Source organism: Salmo salar, chromosome ssa27 (assembly GCF_905237065.1).
Source record: "Salmo salar chromosome ssa27, Ssal_v3.1, whole genome shotgun sequence".
In the NCBI taxonomy this organism is placed as follows: domain Eukaryota; kingdom Metazoa; phylum Chordata; class Actinopteri; order Salmoniformes; family Salmonidae; genus Salmo; species Salmo salar.
Genome location: NC_059468.1, coordinates 32,634,163 through 32,649,941, shown reverse-complemented (window position 1 = coordinate 32,649,941; position 15,779 = coordinate 32,634,163). Strand labels below are relative to the sequence as shown.

General features: G+C 44.1%; 1 protein-coding gene across 1 annotated transcript in view; it reads right to left on the bottom strand.

The window, feature by feature from the left end:
- The window catches only part of LOC106588976 (alpha-catulin), a 103,125-nt gene that overhangs the window by 37,965 nt on the left and 49,381 nt on the right, over positions 1–15,779 (bottom strand). Inside the window, exons 2-3 of the mRNA XM_014178571.2 lie at positions 15,573–15,762; positions 3,815–4,002 (exon numbers count right to left, since the gene is read on the bottom strand). Coding sequence (XP_014034046.2) covers positions 3,815–4,002; positions 15,573–15,762 — 378 coding nt within the window. The remainder of the gene's footprint in view (positions 1–3,814; positions 4,003–15,572; positions 15,763–15,779) is intronic.

Here is a 15,779-nt window from a genome sequence, read left to right as displayed (position 1 = left end):
CAAAGCAGTCCGACACAAAAAACAACAGAGTTACACATGGAATACACAAATATACAGTAAATATTACAATAGTAAAAGTATATATATAGTGTGCGCAAATGAGGTAGGATAAGGGACGTAAGGCAATAAATAGGCCATTCTGGTGAAATAATTACAATATAGCAATTAAACACAGGAGTGATAGATGTGCTGAAGATGAGTGTGCAAGTAGAGATACTGGGGTGAAAAGGAGCAAAATAAATAACAGTATGGGGATGAGGTAGTTGGATGGGCTATTTACAGATGGGCTATGTACAGGTGCAGTGACCTGCTCTGACAGCTGGTGCTTAAAGTTAGTGAGGGAGATATGAGTCTCCAGCTTCAGGGATTTTTGCAGTTCGTTCCAGTCATTGGCAGCAGAGAACTGGAAGGAAAGGCGGCCAAAGGAGGAATTGGCTTTGGGGGTAACCAGTGAAATATACTTGCTGGAGCGCGTGCGTGCTGCTATGGTGACCAGTGGGCTGAGATAAGGCGGGGCTTTACCTAGCAAAGACTTATAGATGACCTGGAGCCAGTGGGTTTGGCGACGAGTATGAAGCGAGGGCCAGCCAACGAGAGCGTACAGGTCGCAGTGGTGGGTAGTATATGGGGCTTTGGTGAAAAAACGGATGGCACTGTGATAGACTGCATCCAGTTTGTTGAGTAGAGTGTTGGAGGCTATTTTGTAAATGACATCGCCGAAGTCAAGGATCGGTAGGATAGTCAGTTTTACTAGGGTATGTTTGGCAGCATGAGTGAAGGATGCTTTGTTGTGAAATAGGAAACCGATTCTAGATTTAATTTTGGATTGGAGATGCTTAATGCGAGTCTGGAAGGAGAGTTTACAGTCTAACCAGACACCTAGGTATTTGTAGTTGTCCACATATTCTAAGTCAGAACCATCCACATATTCTAAGTCAGAACCATCCAGAGTAGTGATGCTGGACGTGCGGGCAGGTGTGGGCAGCGATTGGTTGAAGAGCATGCATTTAGTTTTACTTGCATTTAAGAGCAGTTGGAGGCCACGGAAGGAGAGTTGTATGGCATTGAAACTCGTCTGGAGGTTAGTTAACAGTGTCCAAAGAAGGGCCAGAAGTATACAGAATGGTGTTGTCTGCGTAGAGGTGGAACAGAGAATCACCAGCAGCAAGAGCGACATCATTGATGTATACAGAGAAGAGAGTCGGCCCGAGAATTGAACCCTGTGACACCCCCATAGAGGCTGCCAGAGGTCCGGACAACAGGCTCTCCGATTTGACACACTAAACTCTGTCTGAGAAGTAGTTGGTGAACCAGGCGAGGCAGTCATTTGAGAAACCAAGGCTGTTGAGTCTGCCGATAAGAATGTGGTGATTGACAGAGTCAAAAGCCTTGGCCAGGTCGAAGAATACAGCTGTACAGTATTGTCTCTTATCGATGGCGGTTATGATATCGTTTAGGACCCTGAGCATGGCTGAGGTGCACCCATGACCAGCTCGGAAACCAGATTGCATAGCGAAGAATGTACGGTGGGATTCGAAATGGTCGGTGATCTGTTTGTTAACTTGGCTTTCGAAGACCTTAGACAGGCAGGGTAGGATAGATATATCCCCCAACAAAGATACATGGTTTGACCTGACATGCATCAACCAACAAAGTCAGCTGATGCATAATGCATCAAACCTGTCACACCTCAGACCCCCCAAAAACATCATCCATTATATAATGCTGTGATCCATCCAGCTGGAGCAGTGTGTGTGTGTGTGTGTGTGTGCGATATTGTGAGTATGATGGTGTGTGTGTGCGTGTGCACATGTGTGCATGTGTGCGTCAGAGGCTTGGTCTGTCTCTCGAAGGGTAAACAGTAGTGACATCCTGCCGGCCAGGCAGAAGAGCTATGCTGTTATCAGACATAGACAGGGTTCAAAATTAAATTGTGTTTGCCAGTAATGGGAGCAGCCCCGTCGCCCGTCTGTCCAAACAGGCCTTACTTGACTAGACGGGATTAGGCCCTTACCCCCCCAGGACCCTGTGTGTAAGTGTGAGTACATCCTCTTCCTGAAAGCACCAGGTAGAGAAATGCTAAATGTGCTTCTTCCATTATCTCCAGAGCAGCAGAGGATGGAGTTCTCCTGTACTATATCATGGAGCTCTGATAAGATCTGAAAGACTGGATGGAGTCGCCAGTGCTGGGCATTTGTGTCTTTGTGTGTGTATTATATCAGTGAAGGCTCCTTAGAGGAGGAAGGGAAGGACAATCCTCCTCAGTGATTTTCATAAAAATAGTAAAACAAAAAAAGTCAATTTATAGACGACACTATACTAAATATATTCACGTCAACAAATACTTGATTAAAACACACCATTTTGCAATGAAGGTCTACAGTAGCCTCAACAGCAGTCTGTAGTGTAGCACCATGGTGTAGCCGGAGGACAGCTAGTTTACGCCCTCCACTGGGTACACTGATTTCAATATAAAACCTAAACGTGGTTCTCACCCCTTTCCATAGACTTACACAGTAATTATGACAACTTCCGGAGGACGTCCTCCAACCTATCAGAGCTCTTGCAGCATGAACTGGCATGCTGTCCACCCAATCAAAGCACAAGCTACAGTTAGCTAGCACTGCAGTACATACCATGTGGTGAGTAGTTGACTCAAAGAGAGAGCTATACATTTCATATATTTTTCACTTAGCTAGCAAATGCAGCCATCTAGTTTAGCCTACTCAAACACCTGGCTCAAACAGAGACGGATGCTATGTTACCTAGCTGGCTATGGCTATCCAATACTGGAACTCTGGTAAGCTTATGGTTTTATTAATTTATTGCCCCCGGGTCCCATGGGTGTAACTGCTAAACTGCTTGTAGTGGGGTTACTAATTGTAGTGGGGTTACTAATGTATTAGTTCTAGTAGATATGTTGACTTGATGTTAGCTAATATGGTGACAATGATGTAAGCTGTGTGTAGCGGTTATGATATGAAGGTTTGGCTTGGAAAGTTTTTTTTTGCCTGGTCACAGACAGCTGATGTGTTGTGCATTTAAGTCCACAAGCGAATGGAAAAGGTGAGAGTGCGTAGATGCGAGAAGGAATTATCCAACGATCAAAGGGATCATGCTGTTTGTATGTGGCTGCTATGAAAGTAAACGGTGTTTGCGTGTGATCAGGGGTGTATTTATTCTACCGATTCTGTTCAAACATTTCTTTAACGGAAGCAAACGGAACGGGGGGTAAGCAAACGGAACGGGGGGTAAACATACCTGAAGTTGTCCAATAGAAAGTTTTGTTTGCAGCTGTCGACAAATGATTACACCCTCGATCAGCTAGATGCAGGCAAGATTGTGCATGGAGGTATTGAATGTGTCAATGTCTGTCACCTTGATTACTCAAATTTCTCTCGACCTGTGCACCTACGTTGTAAATATTCATTCATAGGCTAGATTGTAGCAACCCCGTGATGGGTATCGGGAACACGTGACTCATGTAGTAGCCTAAACCTATTGATCTTACATTAAGCTGGGTGAATGGAATATGAATGACACTCATCCAATATGCTGGAATGGAAATAAGGCCATCTTCATAAACAAAATCATAATAATTGTCCTGCCTCATCTTAAAATGGCACAGACTGCCACTGGTGGGTGTGTGTGCACAGCTGCTTGCATGTGTGTCTCTACTTTGTTCTGTGTGTCTGTGTGCATCTATGGCCCTATATCTACATTATGTCTGTGTGCATCTATGGCCCTATATCGAAATGTATATTGTGTCTATGGTGTGCATGCATCCCACTGTGTGGTCGGAATCGGTACCTACTTTGTTGCGTGAGGTGATGATCTGTTTGATGACGATGCGGTCTGCGAGGACCAGGACTTTGGTGACGGAGGAGAGGAGCATGCGGGCGGCCTTCACCATGCCTGTCCTGTTACTGAACACTGTCTTGCGTCCGTCCACAAGGGGGGCCACCGGCATCCCAACATCTGTCAGCTTGGCTATGGCATCCCCTAGGACAAAAAGGACAAAAGGAGGTAGAGAATGATGGTGATGATGGTGGGGGTGATGATGAGGATCAAATCTATAGGAATTTTCTGCATACAAACACCATACAACATTTTCAGAGGTACCATGTAAATTATCACTGTATCTCCATTTTCTAATACTTGGTCAAACTGCTTCACAGTGATAACTGTGTTTTCAAACAACCCTGCCGGAGAGCTCTTCATTTAGTGTTTCATGCAAACCTCATTATCCAAAAATGTGTTAAAAAAAGTGACATCCAGAATTCACCTTCGGTTTGTTTGAGATGTTTAGCTAGCTAAAGCCCCTTTGGTTCCCTTCCCATGGTTGGTGCCCCCCCCTCCTGTCAGTCAACAGCAGCACCATGAACCCCAGTAGGAACATCTCATCCTGGACAGGGAGGCTGGCACACAGGGATTTCTTTCAGCCCGGTGGAACTGCAGCAATGTGATGCCAGCCAATGCCAGGGCCCAATTTACAGGCCCTCTGAGAGGCATGACCAGGCCATTTCAATCTAAGTGGCTGGTACACTGGAGGGTCGAAGTTCGTTCACAAAACTCCAAAACAACCCTAGGTGGGCGAAGGAAAAAGGCTAAAGGAAAATGAACACACAAATATTTAAGCACCATAACAGTCTCAGGCAGTAGAGAGAGGAGGGCGAAGAGAGAGGGAGGGAGGGAGAAGAGAGAGAGGAAGGAAGGAGAAGAGAGAGAGAGAGAGGAAGGAGAAGAGAGAGAGAGAGGGGAAGGAAGGAGAAGAGAGAGAGAGGAAGGAAGGAGAAGAGAGAGAGAGAGGAAGGAAGGAGAAGAGAGAGAGAGAGAGGAAGGAAGGAGAAGAGAGAGAGAGAGAGGAAGGAAGGAGAAGAGAGAGAGAGAGGAAGGAAGGAAGGAGATGAGAGAGAGGAAGGAAGGAAGGAGAAGAGAGAGAGAGAGGAAGGAAGGAGAAGAGAGAGAGAGAGGAAGGAAGGAGAAGAGAGAGAGAGAGAGGAAGGAAGGAGAGAGAGAGAGAGAGAGGAAGGAAGGAGAAGAGAGAGAGAGAGAGGAAGGAAGGAGAAGAGAGAGAGAGAGGAAGGAAGGAGAAGAGAGAGAGAGGAAGGAAGGAGAGAGAGAGAGAGAGGAAGGAAGGAGAAGAGAGAGAGGAAGGAAGGAGAAGAGAGAGAGAGGAAGGAAGGAGAGAGAGAGAGAGGAAGGAAGGAGAAGAGAGAGAGAGAGGAAGGAAGGAGAAGAGAGAGAGAGGAAGGAAGGAGAAGAGTGAGAGAGGAAGGAAGGAGAAGAGAGAGAGGAAGGAAGGAGAAGAGTGAGAGAGGAAGGAAGGAGAAGAGTGAGAGAGGAAGGAAGGAGAAGAGAGAGAGGGAGAAGAGAGAGAGGGAGGAGGGAGAAGAGAGAGAGACTTGAATTATGTTGGATACATGGTTGGCCTCCATATTTGGGTTGGCTTGCATTCCAAAAGGAAGTGTACTGATTGCATCCGACAGCCCCTTGTCGATGCCAGAATGCCCCAAACCAGCTGAAACATTCAGCCTGGCTCACAAAGAATGCTGCTGAACCCCAGAATAGGCTCCGGAATAAGCATGGAGCATGATGATGTTATGCCAGAATCCCCCTCCATCAAATCAAATTTTATTGGTCACATACACATGGTTAGCAGATGTTAATGCGAGTGTAGCAAAATGTGTGTGCTTCTAGTTCCTACAGTGCAGTAATATCTAACAAGTAATCTAACAATTCCCAACAACTATTTAATACACACAAATCTAAAGGGGTGAATGAGAATATGTACACATAAATATATGGATGAGCGATGGCCAAGCGGCAAAGGCAAGGTGCAATAGATGGTATAAAATACAGTATATACATGAATAATGTAAGATACGTAAACATTATTAAAGTGGCATTATTTAAAGTGGCATTGTTTGAAGTGGCATTGTTTGAAGTGACTAGTGATCCATGTATTAAAGTGGCCAGTGTAGGCAGCAGCCTCTGAGTTAGTGATGGCTGTTTAACAGTCTGATGGCCTTGAGATAGAAGCTGTTTTTCAGTCTCTGGTCCCAGCTTTGATGCACCTGTGCTGACCTCGTCTTCTGGATGATAGTGGGGTGAACAGGTAGTGGCTCGGGTGGTTGTTGTCCTTGATCTTTTTGGCCTTTCTGTGACATCGGGTGCTGTAGGTGTCATGGAGGGCAGATAGTTTGCCTCCGGTGATGCGTTGTGCAGACTGCACCACCCTCTGGAGAGCCTTGCGGTTGTGGGCGGAGCAGTTGCCTTACTGTGACACTAAGCTATGATACAGCCTGACAGGATGCTCTCGATTGTGCATCTGTAAAAGTCTGTGTTTTAGGTAACAAGCCAAATTTGTTTAGCCTCCTGAGCTTGAAGAGGCGCTGTTGTGCCTTCTTCACCACACTGTGTGTGGGTGGACTATTTCAATTTGTCTGTGATGTGTATGCCGAGGAACTTTCCACCTTCTCCACTGCTGTCCCTTCGATGTGGATAGGGGGGTGCTCCCTCTACTGTTTCCTGAAATCCACGATCATCTCCTTTGTTTTGTTGACGTGAGAGGTTGTTTTCCTGACACCACACTCCGAGTGCCCTCACCTCCTCCCTGTTGGCTGTCTCGTTGTTGTTGGTAATCAAGCCCACTACTGTTGTGTCGTCTGCAAACTTGATGATTGAGTTGGAGGCGTGCATGGCCACACAGTCGTGGGTGAATAGGGAGTACAGGAGGTGGCTGAGCATGCACCCTTGTGGGGCCCCAGTGTTGAGGGTCAGCAAAGTGGAGATGTTTCCTACCTTCACCACCTGGGGCGGCCCGTCAAAGTCCATGACCCAATTTCACAGGGCAGGGTTGAGATCCAGGGCCTCCAGCTTGATGATGAGCTTGGAGGGTCCTATGGTGTTGAATGCTGAGCTGTAGTCAATGAACAGCATTCTTACATAGGTATTCCTCTTGTCCAGATGGGATAGGGCAGTATGCAGTGTGATGGCGATTGCATCGTCTGTGGACGCAGTCCTTGTTAGCGGGCCGCGACGGTGGCACTGTATTATCCTCAAAGCGGACAAAGAAGGTGTTTAGTTTGTCTGGAAGCCTGACAGTGTATGTGACGTGGCTGGTTTTGTTTTTGTAGTCCGTGATTTCCTATAGACCCTGCCACATACGTCTTGTATCTGAGCCGATGAATTGTGATTCCACTTTGTCCCTGTACCGGCATTTCGCTTCTTTGATTGCCTTGCGGAGGGAATAACTACACTGTTTATGTTCAGCCATACTCCCAGACCTCTTTCCTTGGCTAAATGCGGTGGTTCACGCTCTCAGTTTTGCGCGAATGCCGCCATCCATCCACGGTTTCTGGTTAGGGCAGGTTTTAATAGTCACAGTGGGTACATCTCCAATGCACTTCCTAATAAACTCACTCACCGAGTCAGCATATAAATCAATGTTGTTCTCTGAGGCTGACCGGAACATATCCCAGTCTGCGTGATCATAACAATCTTGAAGCGTGGATTCCGCTTGGTCAGACCAGTGTTGAATGGTTCTAGTCACTGGTACATCCTGTTTGAGTTCCTGCCTATAAGACGGTAGGAGGAAGATGGCATCGTGGTTGGATTTGCCAAAGGGAGGGCTTTGTATGCATAAGTGTTCCCCTATAGTGTTGCTTCACAACAGTGTTGTATTCTTGTTCTAGGCCTGACTGCTGACGGTGTGTTAGTTCCCCCGTTTATTCACCATGTCTCTTTATCACTAAGCTCTCTTTCATTGGGAATTGTTTTCTGCTGCTTGGTATTTGAAAGGGGTGAACACTTGACTTCGTTAAAACCTGTGGAGTCTTGTAACAAGTCCTTACCACAAAGATAGTCTTATAACAGGGTGATTGTGATGCTTTGTAGTCTACAGCCTGCAGGTTGCACTGACTTGGACAGTTAAAGATACAGGGCTGGGGCCCCTTTAAACACTGACTATCCAAAACTCTTAATGCAGTATTTGCCTCCTAAAAACTCAGCTAGCGACATTAATTTGTTTGGGCTGGTCCAGCAGAACAGACTGAAACCAACAACTCTGCCTCAGTGGCCCCTATCTACGATGTCGCCCCATGATGGAGATCACCAAATTAAAGTAATGTAATCACCTTTCTTATTTATTTAATTATGCTGCCTGCGTGCCTGTCTGTCTGCCTCCCTGCTTGCCTCCATTTCTGCCTGCCACTCTCCCTTCCTGCCCGTCTCCCTGCCTGCGCTGGAGGAGGCCCGTTTAGTCTCTCCCTCCCTCTGGCTACACGTTAAGAGGCCATCAATCCTTTCCTGCAGATTTAAAGCTTTACCTCCCTTCCCTTTTTCTTTTCATCACAGAGAAGACAACTTCATTCCGTTCCAAAACGACAGAGGGAAAAGTAAATTTTTTCTCTTTCAGATTCTCAATAGAGTATAGAAGGTACGAAAATGGCAGATAGAAGTAGAAGGAATAAATTGGCCAGTGGACCACTCTGGCTGACGATTCCCACCAGCTCTCTTTTGTCTGAGCTTAGCCCTTTTCAAATCAGCACACTGGGGGATTAAAGACATTGTTAAACATGCCGCTTCTCCCAAACAAACCTATTATCCCCTGTGTTGGGGGTCTAAATACTTACCCTGTGAAATTTTGTTTTGGACTTATCAACAGGATAAGACTGCGATTGGGCTTCAGGCCTTAGGCTTCGTCCCCATATTTATCTTGCTATTTTTCGCTGGATAAGAGTTGCAAAGCCGGCTCAAAAATACATTACACTGTTTGGTTGAAAGGGTGTTGATAGCCGTGGTGTAGATATCCTCCTCCCACGAAAAGTGTTGAAAGAGGGGGAAATGGCTCTCTCCCTCGCCAAGGGCTTTATTGGCATGGGAAACATTTGTTAACATTGCCAAAGCAAGTGAAGTAGATAATAAACAAAAGTGAAATAAACAATAAAAATGAACAGTAAACATTACACTCACAAAAGTTCCAAAAGAATAAAGACATTTCAAATGTCAAAGTGTATATATATATATATATATATATATATATATATATATATATATATATATATATATATATATATATATATATTAACACATACATAATCCATACATATGTATGTGTGTGTGTGTGTATATATATATGTAAAAAAAAAACCGACCCAAAAATATGTGAAAAAAATATATATAAAAATAAAATGAAAAAAAAAATGGGAAAAAAATATGGCCGATTAATCGATATCGGCTTTTTTTGGTCCTCCAATAATCGTTATCAGTGTTGAAAAATCATAGTCGGTCGACCTCTACTAGAGAGTTTTCATCTGTATTTTTCGTAGCTGTCTACATACCACCACAGACCAATGCCGGCACTAAGACCACACTCATGGAGCTGTATACCGCCATAAGCAAACAGGAAAAAGCTCATCCAGAGGGGGCGCTCCTAGTGGCCAGGGACTTTAATGTAGGGAAACTTAAATCAGTTTTACCTCATTTCTATCAGCATGTTACATGTGCAACCAGAGGGGAAAAAATTAAAAATACAACTCTAGACCACCTTTACTCCACACACAGGGACGCATACAAAGCTCTCCCTTGCCCTCCATTTGGCAAATCTGACCATAATTATATCCTTACATGCTTACAAGCAAAAATTAAAGCAGGAAGCATCAGTGACTAGGTCAATAAAACAGTGGTCAGATGAAGCAGATGCTAGACTACAGGACTGTTTTGCAAGCACAGACTGGAATATGTTCCAGGATTCTTCCGATGGCATTGAGGATTACACCACATCAGCCACTGGCTTCATCAATAAATGCATCGATGACGTCATCCCCACAGTGACTGTAGGTACATACCCAAACCAGAAGCCATAGATTACAGGCAACATTCGCACTGAGCTAAAGGAAAGAGCTGCAGCTTTCAAGGAGTGGGACTTTAACCCGAAAGCTTATAAGAAATCCCGCTATGGCCTAAATAACTTCTATGCTCGCTTCGAGGCAAGTAACACTGAAACATGCATGAGAGCATGAGCTGTTCCGAATGACTGTGATCACGCTCTCCGCAGCCGATGTGAATTTGGATGAATGAGGTGAATGGATTTGGATGAATGAGGTGCCCAATGTAAACTGCCTGTTACTCAGGCCCAGAAGCTAGGATATGCATATAATTGGTAGTATTGGATAGAAAACCCTCTAACGTTTCCAAAACTGTTAACATAATGTCTGTGAGTATAACAGAACTGATATAGCAGGCAAAAACCCGAGGAGAATACATCCGGGGAAAATGTTTTTGGGCTCACCACTCATTATAATGGCTGTCTATGGGAATATAAAAGGAATACCTCCCAGATTGCAGTTCCTAGGGCTTCTAGTAGATGTCAACAGTCTTTAGAAAGAGTTTCAGGCTTGTTTTTTGAAAAACGAGCTAGAATTTGTAGTTTTTCTAAGTGGCTCCCATTTTGGCTATAGTGTTTGTAGCTCGCTCCGGTGAGGGCACGCAATTTCGCGCTCTGCAATTTCACCGGATGTCATCGAGGCCGGGCGCTAGTGGCACGCCTATCCCAAAGAGGTTTTAAACAGGTCAACACTCACAAGGCTGCAGGGCCAGACGGATTACCAGAACGTGTACTCCGAGCATGTGCTGACCAACTGGCAAGTGTCTTCACTGACATTTTCAACCTGTCCCTGTGAGTCTGTAATACCAACATGTTTCAAGCAGACCATCATAGTGTTCTTTGGCACAGGGACTAATGTAACCTGCCTAAATGACACCCGACCCGTAGCACTCACGTCTGTAGCCATGAAGTGCATTGAAAGGCTGGTTATGGCTCACATCAACACCATTATCCCAGAAACCCTAGACCCACTCCAATTTACATACTGCCCCAACAGATCCACAGATGATGCAATCTCTAATTCACTCCACACTTTTACCTCTTACTTTTTTTAGGTATTTTCTTAAAACTGCATACATAGTTGGTTAAGGGCTTGTAAGTCAGCATTTCACTAAGGTCTGCACCTGTTGTATTAGGCGAATGTGACATAAAATTTGTGCAAATAGTTAAAGTACAAAAACGAAAATAAATAAACAAATATAGGTTGTATTTACAATGGTGTTTGTTCTTCACTGGTTGCCCTTTTCTTGTGACAACAGGTCACACATCTTGCTGCTGTGATGGCACATTGAGGTATTTCACATGAGAGTTTATCAAAATTGGATTTGTTTTCAAATTCCTTGTGGGTCTGTGTAATCTGAGAGAAATATGTGTCTCTAATATGGTCATACATTTGGCAGGAGGTTAGGAAGTGTAGCTCAGTTTCCACCTCATTTTGTGGGCAGTGTGCACATAGCTGGTATTCTCTTGAGAGCCAGGTCTGCCAACGGTGGCCTTTCTCAATAGCAAGGCTACGCTCACTGAGTCTGTACATAGTCAAAGCGTTCCATAATTTGGGGTCAGTCACAGTGGTCAGGTATTCTCCCACTGTGTACTCTGTTTAGAACCAAATAGCATTCTAGTTTGCTCAGTTTTTTTGTTAATTACTTGACACATTGGAAAGAATTATCTTTTTGTTTCCTCAAGATTTGGTTGGGTCTAATTGTGTTGCTGTCCTGGGGTTCTGTGAGGTCTGTTTGTGTTTGTGAACAGAGCCCCAGGACCAGCTTGCTTAGGGGACTCTTCTCCAGGTTCATCTCTCTGTAGGTGATGGCTTTGTTATGGAAGGTTTGGGAATCGCTTCATTTTAGGTGGTTGTAGAATTGAACAGCTCTTTTCTGGATTTAGATCATTTGCGGGTATCGGCCTAATTCTGCTCTGCATGCAGAATTTGGTGTTTGTCCCATTTTGTGAATTCTTGGTTGGTGAGCAGACCCCAGACCTCACAACCATAAAGGGAAAGGGGTTCTATAACTGATTCAAGTATTTTTAGCCAGATCCTAATTGGTATGTCAAATTTTATGGTCCTTTTGATGGAATAGAAGGCCCTTCTTGCCTTGTCTCTCAGCTCATTCACAGCTTTGTGGAAGTTACCTGTGGCGCTGAGGTTTACGCTGAGGTATGTATAGTTTTGTGTTTGCTCTAAGGTAACGGTGTCTAGATGGAATTTGTATTTGTGGTCCTGGCAACTGGACCTTTTTTGGAACACCATTATTTTTGTCTTACTGAGATTTCCTGTCAGGGCCCAGGTCTGGCCGAATCTGTGCAGAAGATCTAGGTGCTGCTGTAGGCCCTCCTTGGTTGGGGACAGAGGCACCAGATCATCAGCAAACCGTAGACATTTGACTTCAGATTCTAGTAAGGTGAGGCCGGGTGCTGCAGACTGTTCTAGTGCCCTCGCCAATTCATTGATATGTTGAAGAGGGTGGGGTTTAAGCTGCATCCCTGTCTCACCCCACGGCCCTGTGGAAATAAATGTTTTCTTTTGCTAATTTTAACCGCACACTTGTTGTTTGTGTACATGGATTTTATAATGTTGTATGTTTTTCCATCAACACCACTTTCCATCAATTTGTATAGCAAACACTCATGCCAGATTGAGTCAAAGGCTTTTTCGAAATCAATGAAGCATGAGAAGACTTTGTTTTGGTTTGTTTGTCAATTATGGTTCGCAGGTTGAATACAGTTGAAGTCGGAACATACACCTTAGCCAAATACATTTAAACTCAGTTTTTCAAAATTTTATTTAATCCTAATAAAAACTCCCTGAAGTAGGTCAGTTAGGATCACCACTTTATTTTAAGAATGGGAAATCTCAGAATAATAGTAGAGAGAATGATTTATTTCAGCTTTTATTTCTTTCATCACATTCCCAGCGGGTCAGAAGTTTACATACACTCAATTAGTATTTGGTAGCATTGCCTTTAAATTGTTTAATTTGGATCAGACGTTTTGGGTAGCCTTCCCACAATAAGTTTGGTGAATTTTGGCCCATTCCTCATGACAGAGCTGGTGTAACTGAGTCAGGTTTGTAGGCCTCCATGCTCACACACGCTTTTTCAGTTCTGCCCACAGATTTTCTGTAGGATTTAGGTCAGGGCTTTGTGATGGCCACTCCAATACCTTGACTTTGTTGTCCTTAAGCCATTTGCCACAACTTTGGAAGTATACTTGGGGTTATTGTCCATTTGGAAGACCCATTTGCAACCAAGCTTTAACTTCCTGACTGATGTCTTGAGATGTTGCTTCAATATATCCACATAATTTTCCTGCCTCATGATGCCATCTATTTTGTGATGCGCACCAGTCCCTCCTGCAGCAAAGCACCCCCGCAACATGATGCTTCACGGTTGAGATGGTGTTCTTCGGCTTGCAACACACCCCCCCCTTTTTCCTCCAAACATAACGATGGTCATTATGGCCAAACAGTTCTATTTTTGTTTCATCAGACCAGAGGACATTTCTCCAAAAAGTACAATCTTTGTGTCCATGTGCAGTTGCAAACCGTAGTCTGGCTTTTTTTAATGGCGGTTTTGGAGCAGTGGCTTCTTCCTTGCTGAGCGGCCTTTCAGGTTATGTCGATATAGGACTTGTTTTACTGTGGATATAGATACTTTTGTACCTGTTTCATCCAGCATCTTCACAAGGTCCTCTGCTTTTGTTCTGGGATTGATTTGCACTTTTCACACCAAAGTACGTTCTAGGAGACAGAACACGTCTCCTTCCTGAGTGGTATGATGGCTGCGTGGTCCCATGGTGTTTATACTTGCGTACTATTGTTTGTACAGATGAACGTAGTACCTTCAGGCATTCGGAAATTGCTCCCAAGGATGAACCAGATTTGTGGAGGTCAACAATTTATTTTCTGAGGTCTTGGCTGATTTCTTTAGATTTTCCCATGATGTCAAGCAAAGAGGCACTGAGTTTGAAGGTAGGCCTTGAAATACATCCACAGCTACACCTCCAATTGACTCAAACGATGTCAATTAGCCTATCAGAAGCTTCTAAAGCCATTACATTTTCTGGAATTTTCTAAGCTGTTTAAAGGCACAGTCAACTTAGTGTATGTAAACTTCTGACCCACTGGAATTGTGATACAGTGAATTATAAGTGAAATAATCTGTTTGTAAACAATTGTTGGAAGAATTACTTGTGTCATGCAGAAAGTAGATGTCCTAACCGACTTGCCAAAACTATATTTTGTTAACAAGACATTTGTGGACTGGTTGAAAAACGAGTTTTAATGACTCCAACCTAAGTCTATGTAAACTTCCGACTTGTATGCTGTCTGTTGTATGGTAATTTGGAAGAAAGCCAATTTGACATTTGCTCAGTACATTATTTTCACTGAGGAAATGTACGAGTCTGCTGTTAATGCAGAGGATGTTCCCAAAGTTGCTGTTGAAACCGATCCCACTGTAGTTATTGGGGTCAAATTTGGCTCCCCTTTTATGGATTGGGTTGATTAGTCCTTGGTTCCAAATATTGGGGAAGATGCCAGAGCTAAGGATGATGTTAGAGTTTTAGTATAGCCAATTGGAATTTGTCATCTGTATGTTTGATCATTTCATTGAGGATACCATCACACAATAGTCCTTTATCGGTTGGAGGGGTTGTATTTTGTCCTGTAGTTCATTCAATGTAATTGGAGAATCCAGTGGGTTCTGGAAGTCTTTAATAGTTGATTCTAAGATTTGTATTTGATCATGTATATGTTTTTGCTGTTTGTTCTTTGTTGTAGAGCCAAAAAGATTGGAGAAGTGGTTTACCTCCCTCTCCTCCTCCCATCCCAGCTCTGTACTTCTCCAAACCTGACTCACACTGTTCTTTTCACTGTCTCTGTTTTCCCCCCTCAGGCAAGAGCAGCAGTAACTCTGTTCACTTCACTTTAGCCTTCAGCTCAACTTCACTCATAAAGGAACAAAAACAACAAAGCCTCCTACTTCTGGATGCCTCCGGTGCGGTTGTGTTTGATAGCAGAGTGATGTCTAGGCAGAGAACAACTTTTAAATTATTTATTTATGATGAAAACAACCCCAAAAACACTGTCAGTTGGACTCCTAGCATGCATCCCAAATGGCATTCTATTCCCTATATAGTGCACTACTTTTGACCAGGGCTCACATGGGGTTTTGGTCAAAAGTAGTGTACTATATAGTATGGCTGGGAATTGCCAGGGAACTCACAATACGATATTATCATGATACTTAGGTGCCAATACGATATGTATTGCCATTTTTTTACCTTTATTTAACTAGGCAAGTCAGTTAAGACAAATTGTTATTTACAAAGACGGCCTACCGGGAAACAGTGGGTTAACTGCCTTGTTCAGGGGCAGAACGACAGATTTTTACCTTGTCAGCTCGGGGATTCGATCCAGCAATCTTTTGGTTACTGGACCCAACGTTCTAACCACTAGGCTATCTGCCGCACCAATTCTCACGATTCTATATGTATTGCGATTCGATAGAGATTTTATTGCGTTTTGGTGCAGGTACAGCCAACTAGCGCAATAAATAATATTGAGATATTGTCAAAACAATATATCGTCAGAAATAATATCCCAATATGTAACCGTATCAATGTATTCCCCCATCACTACTACACAGGGAAAGGATGCATTTTCAGACACAGCCCCAGTTACCTGCTCTGCGCGCCTCGAAACAAGCCATGCCCATCTCTTCCTTCAGCTCCTCGTTCTCCACGGCGATGGCCTCGCCTACACCAACAAAACGTCCCACAGCAACACTGACGGCCTGGCCCACTCTCTGGATGGCCTGCTGGGTCCGCTCCGACTTCTTTGGCTTGTCTTTGTGGTTGATCAGTGTGGTGATCTAGGAGGATACAGAGA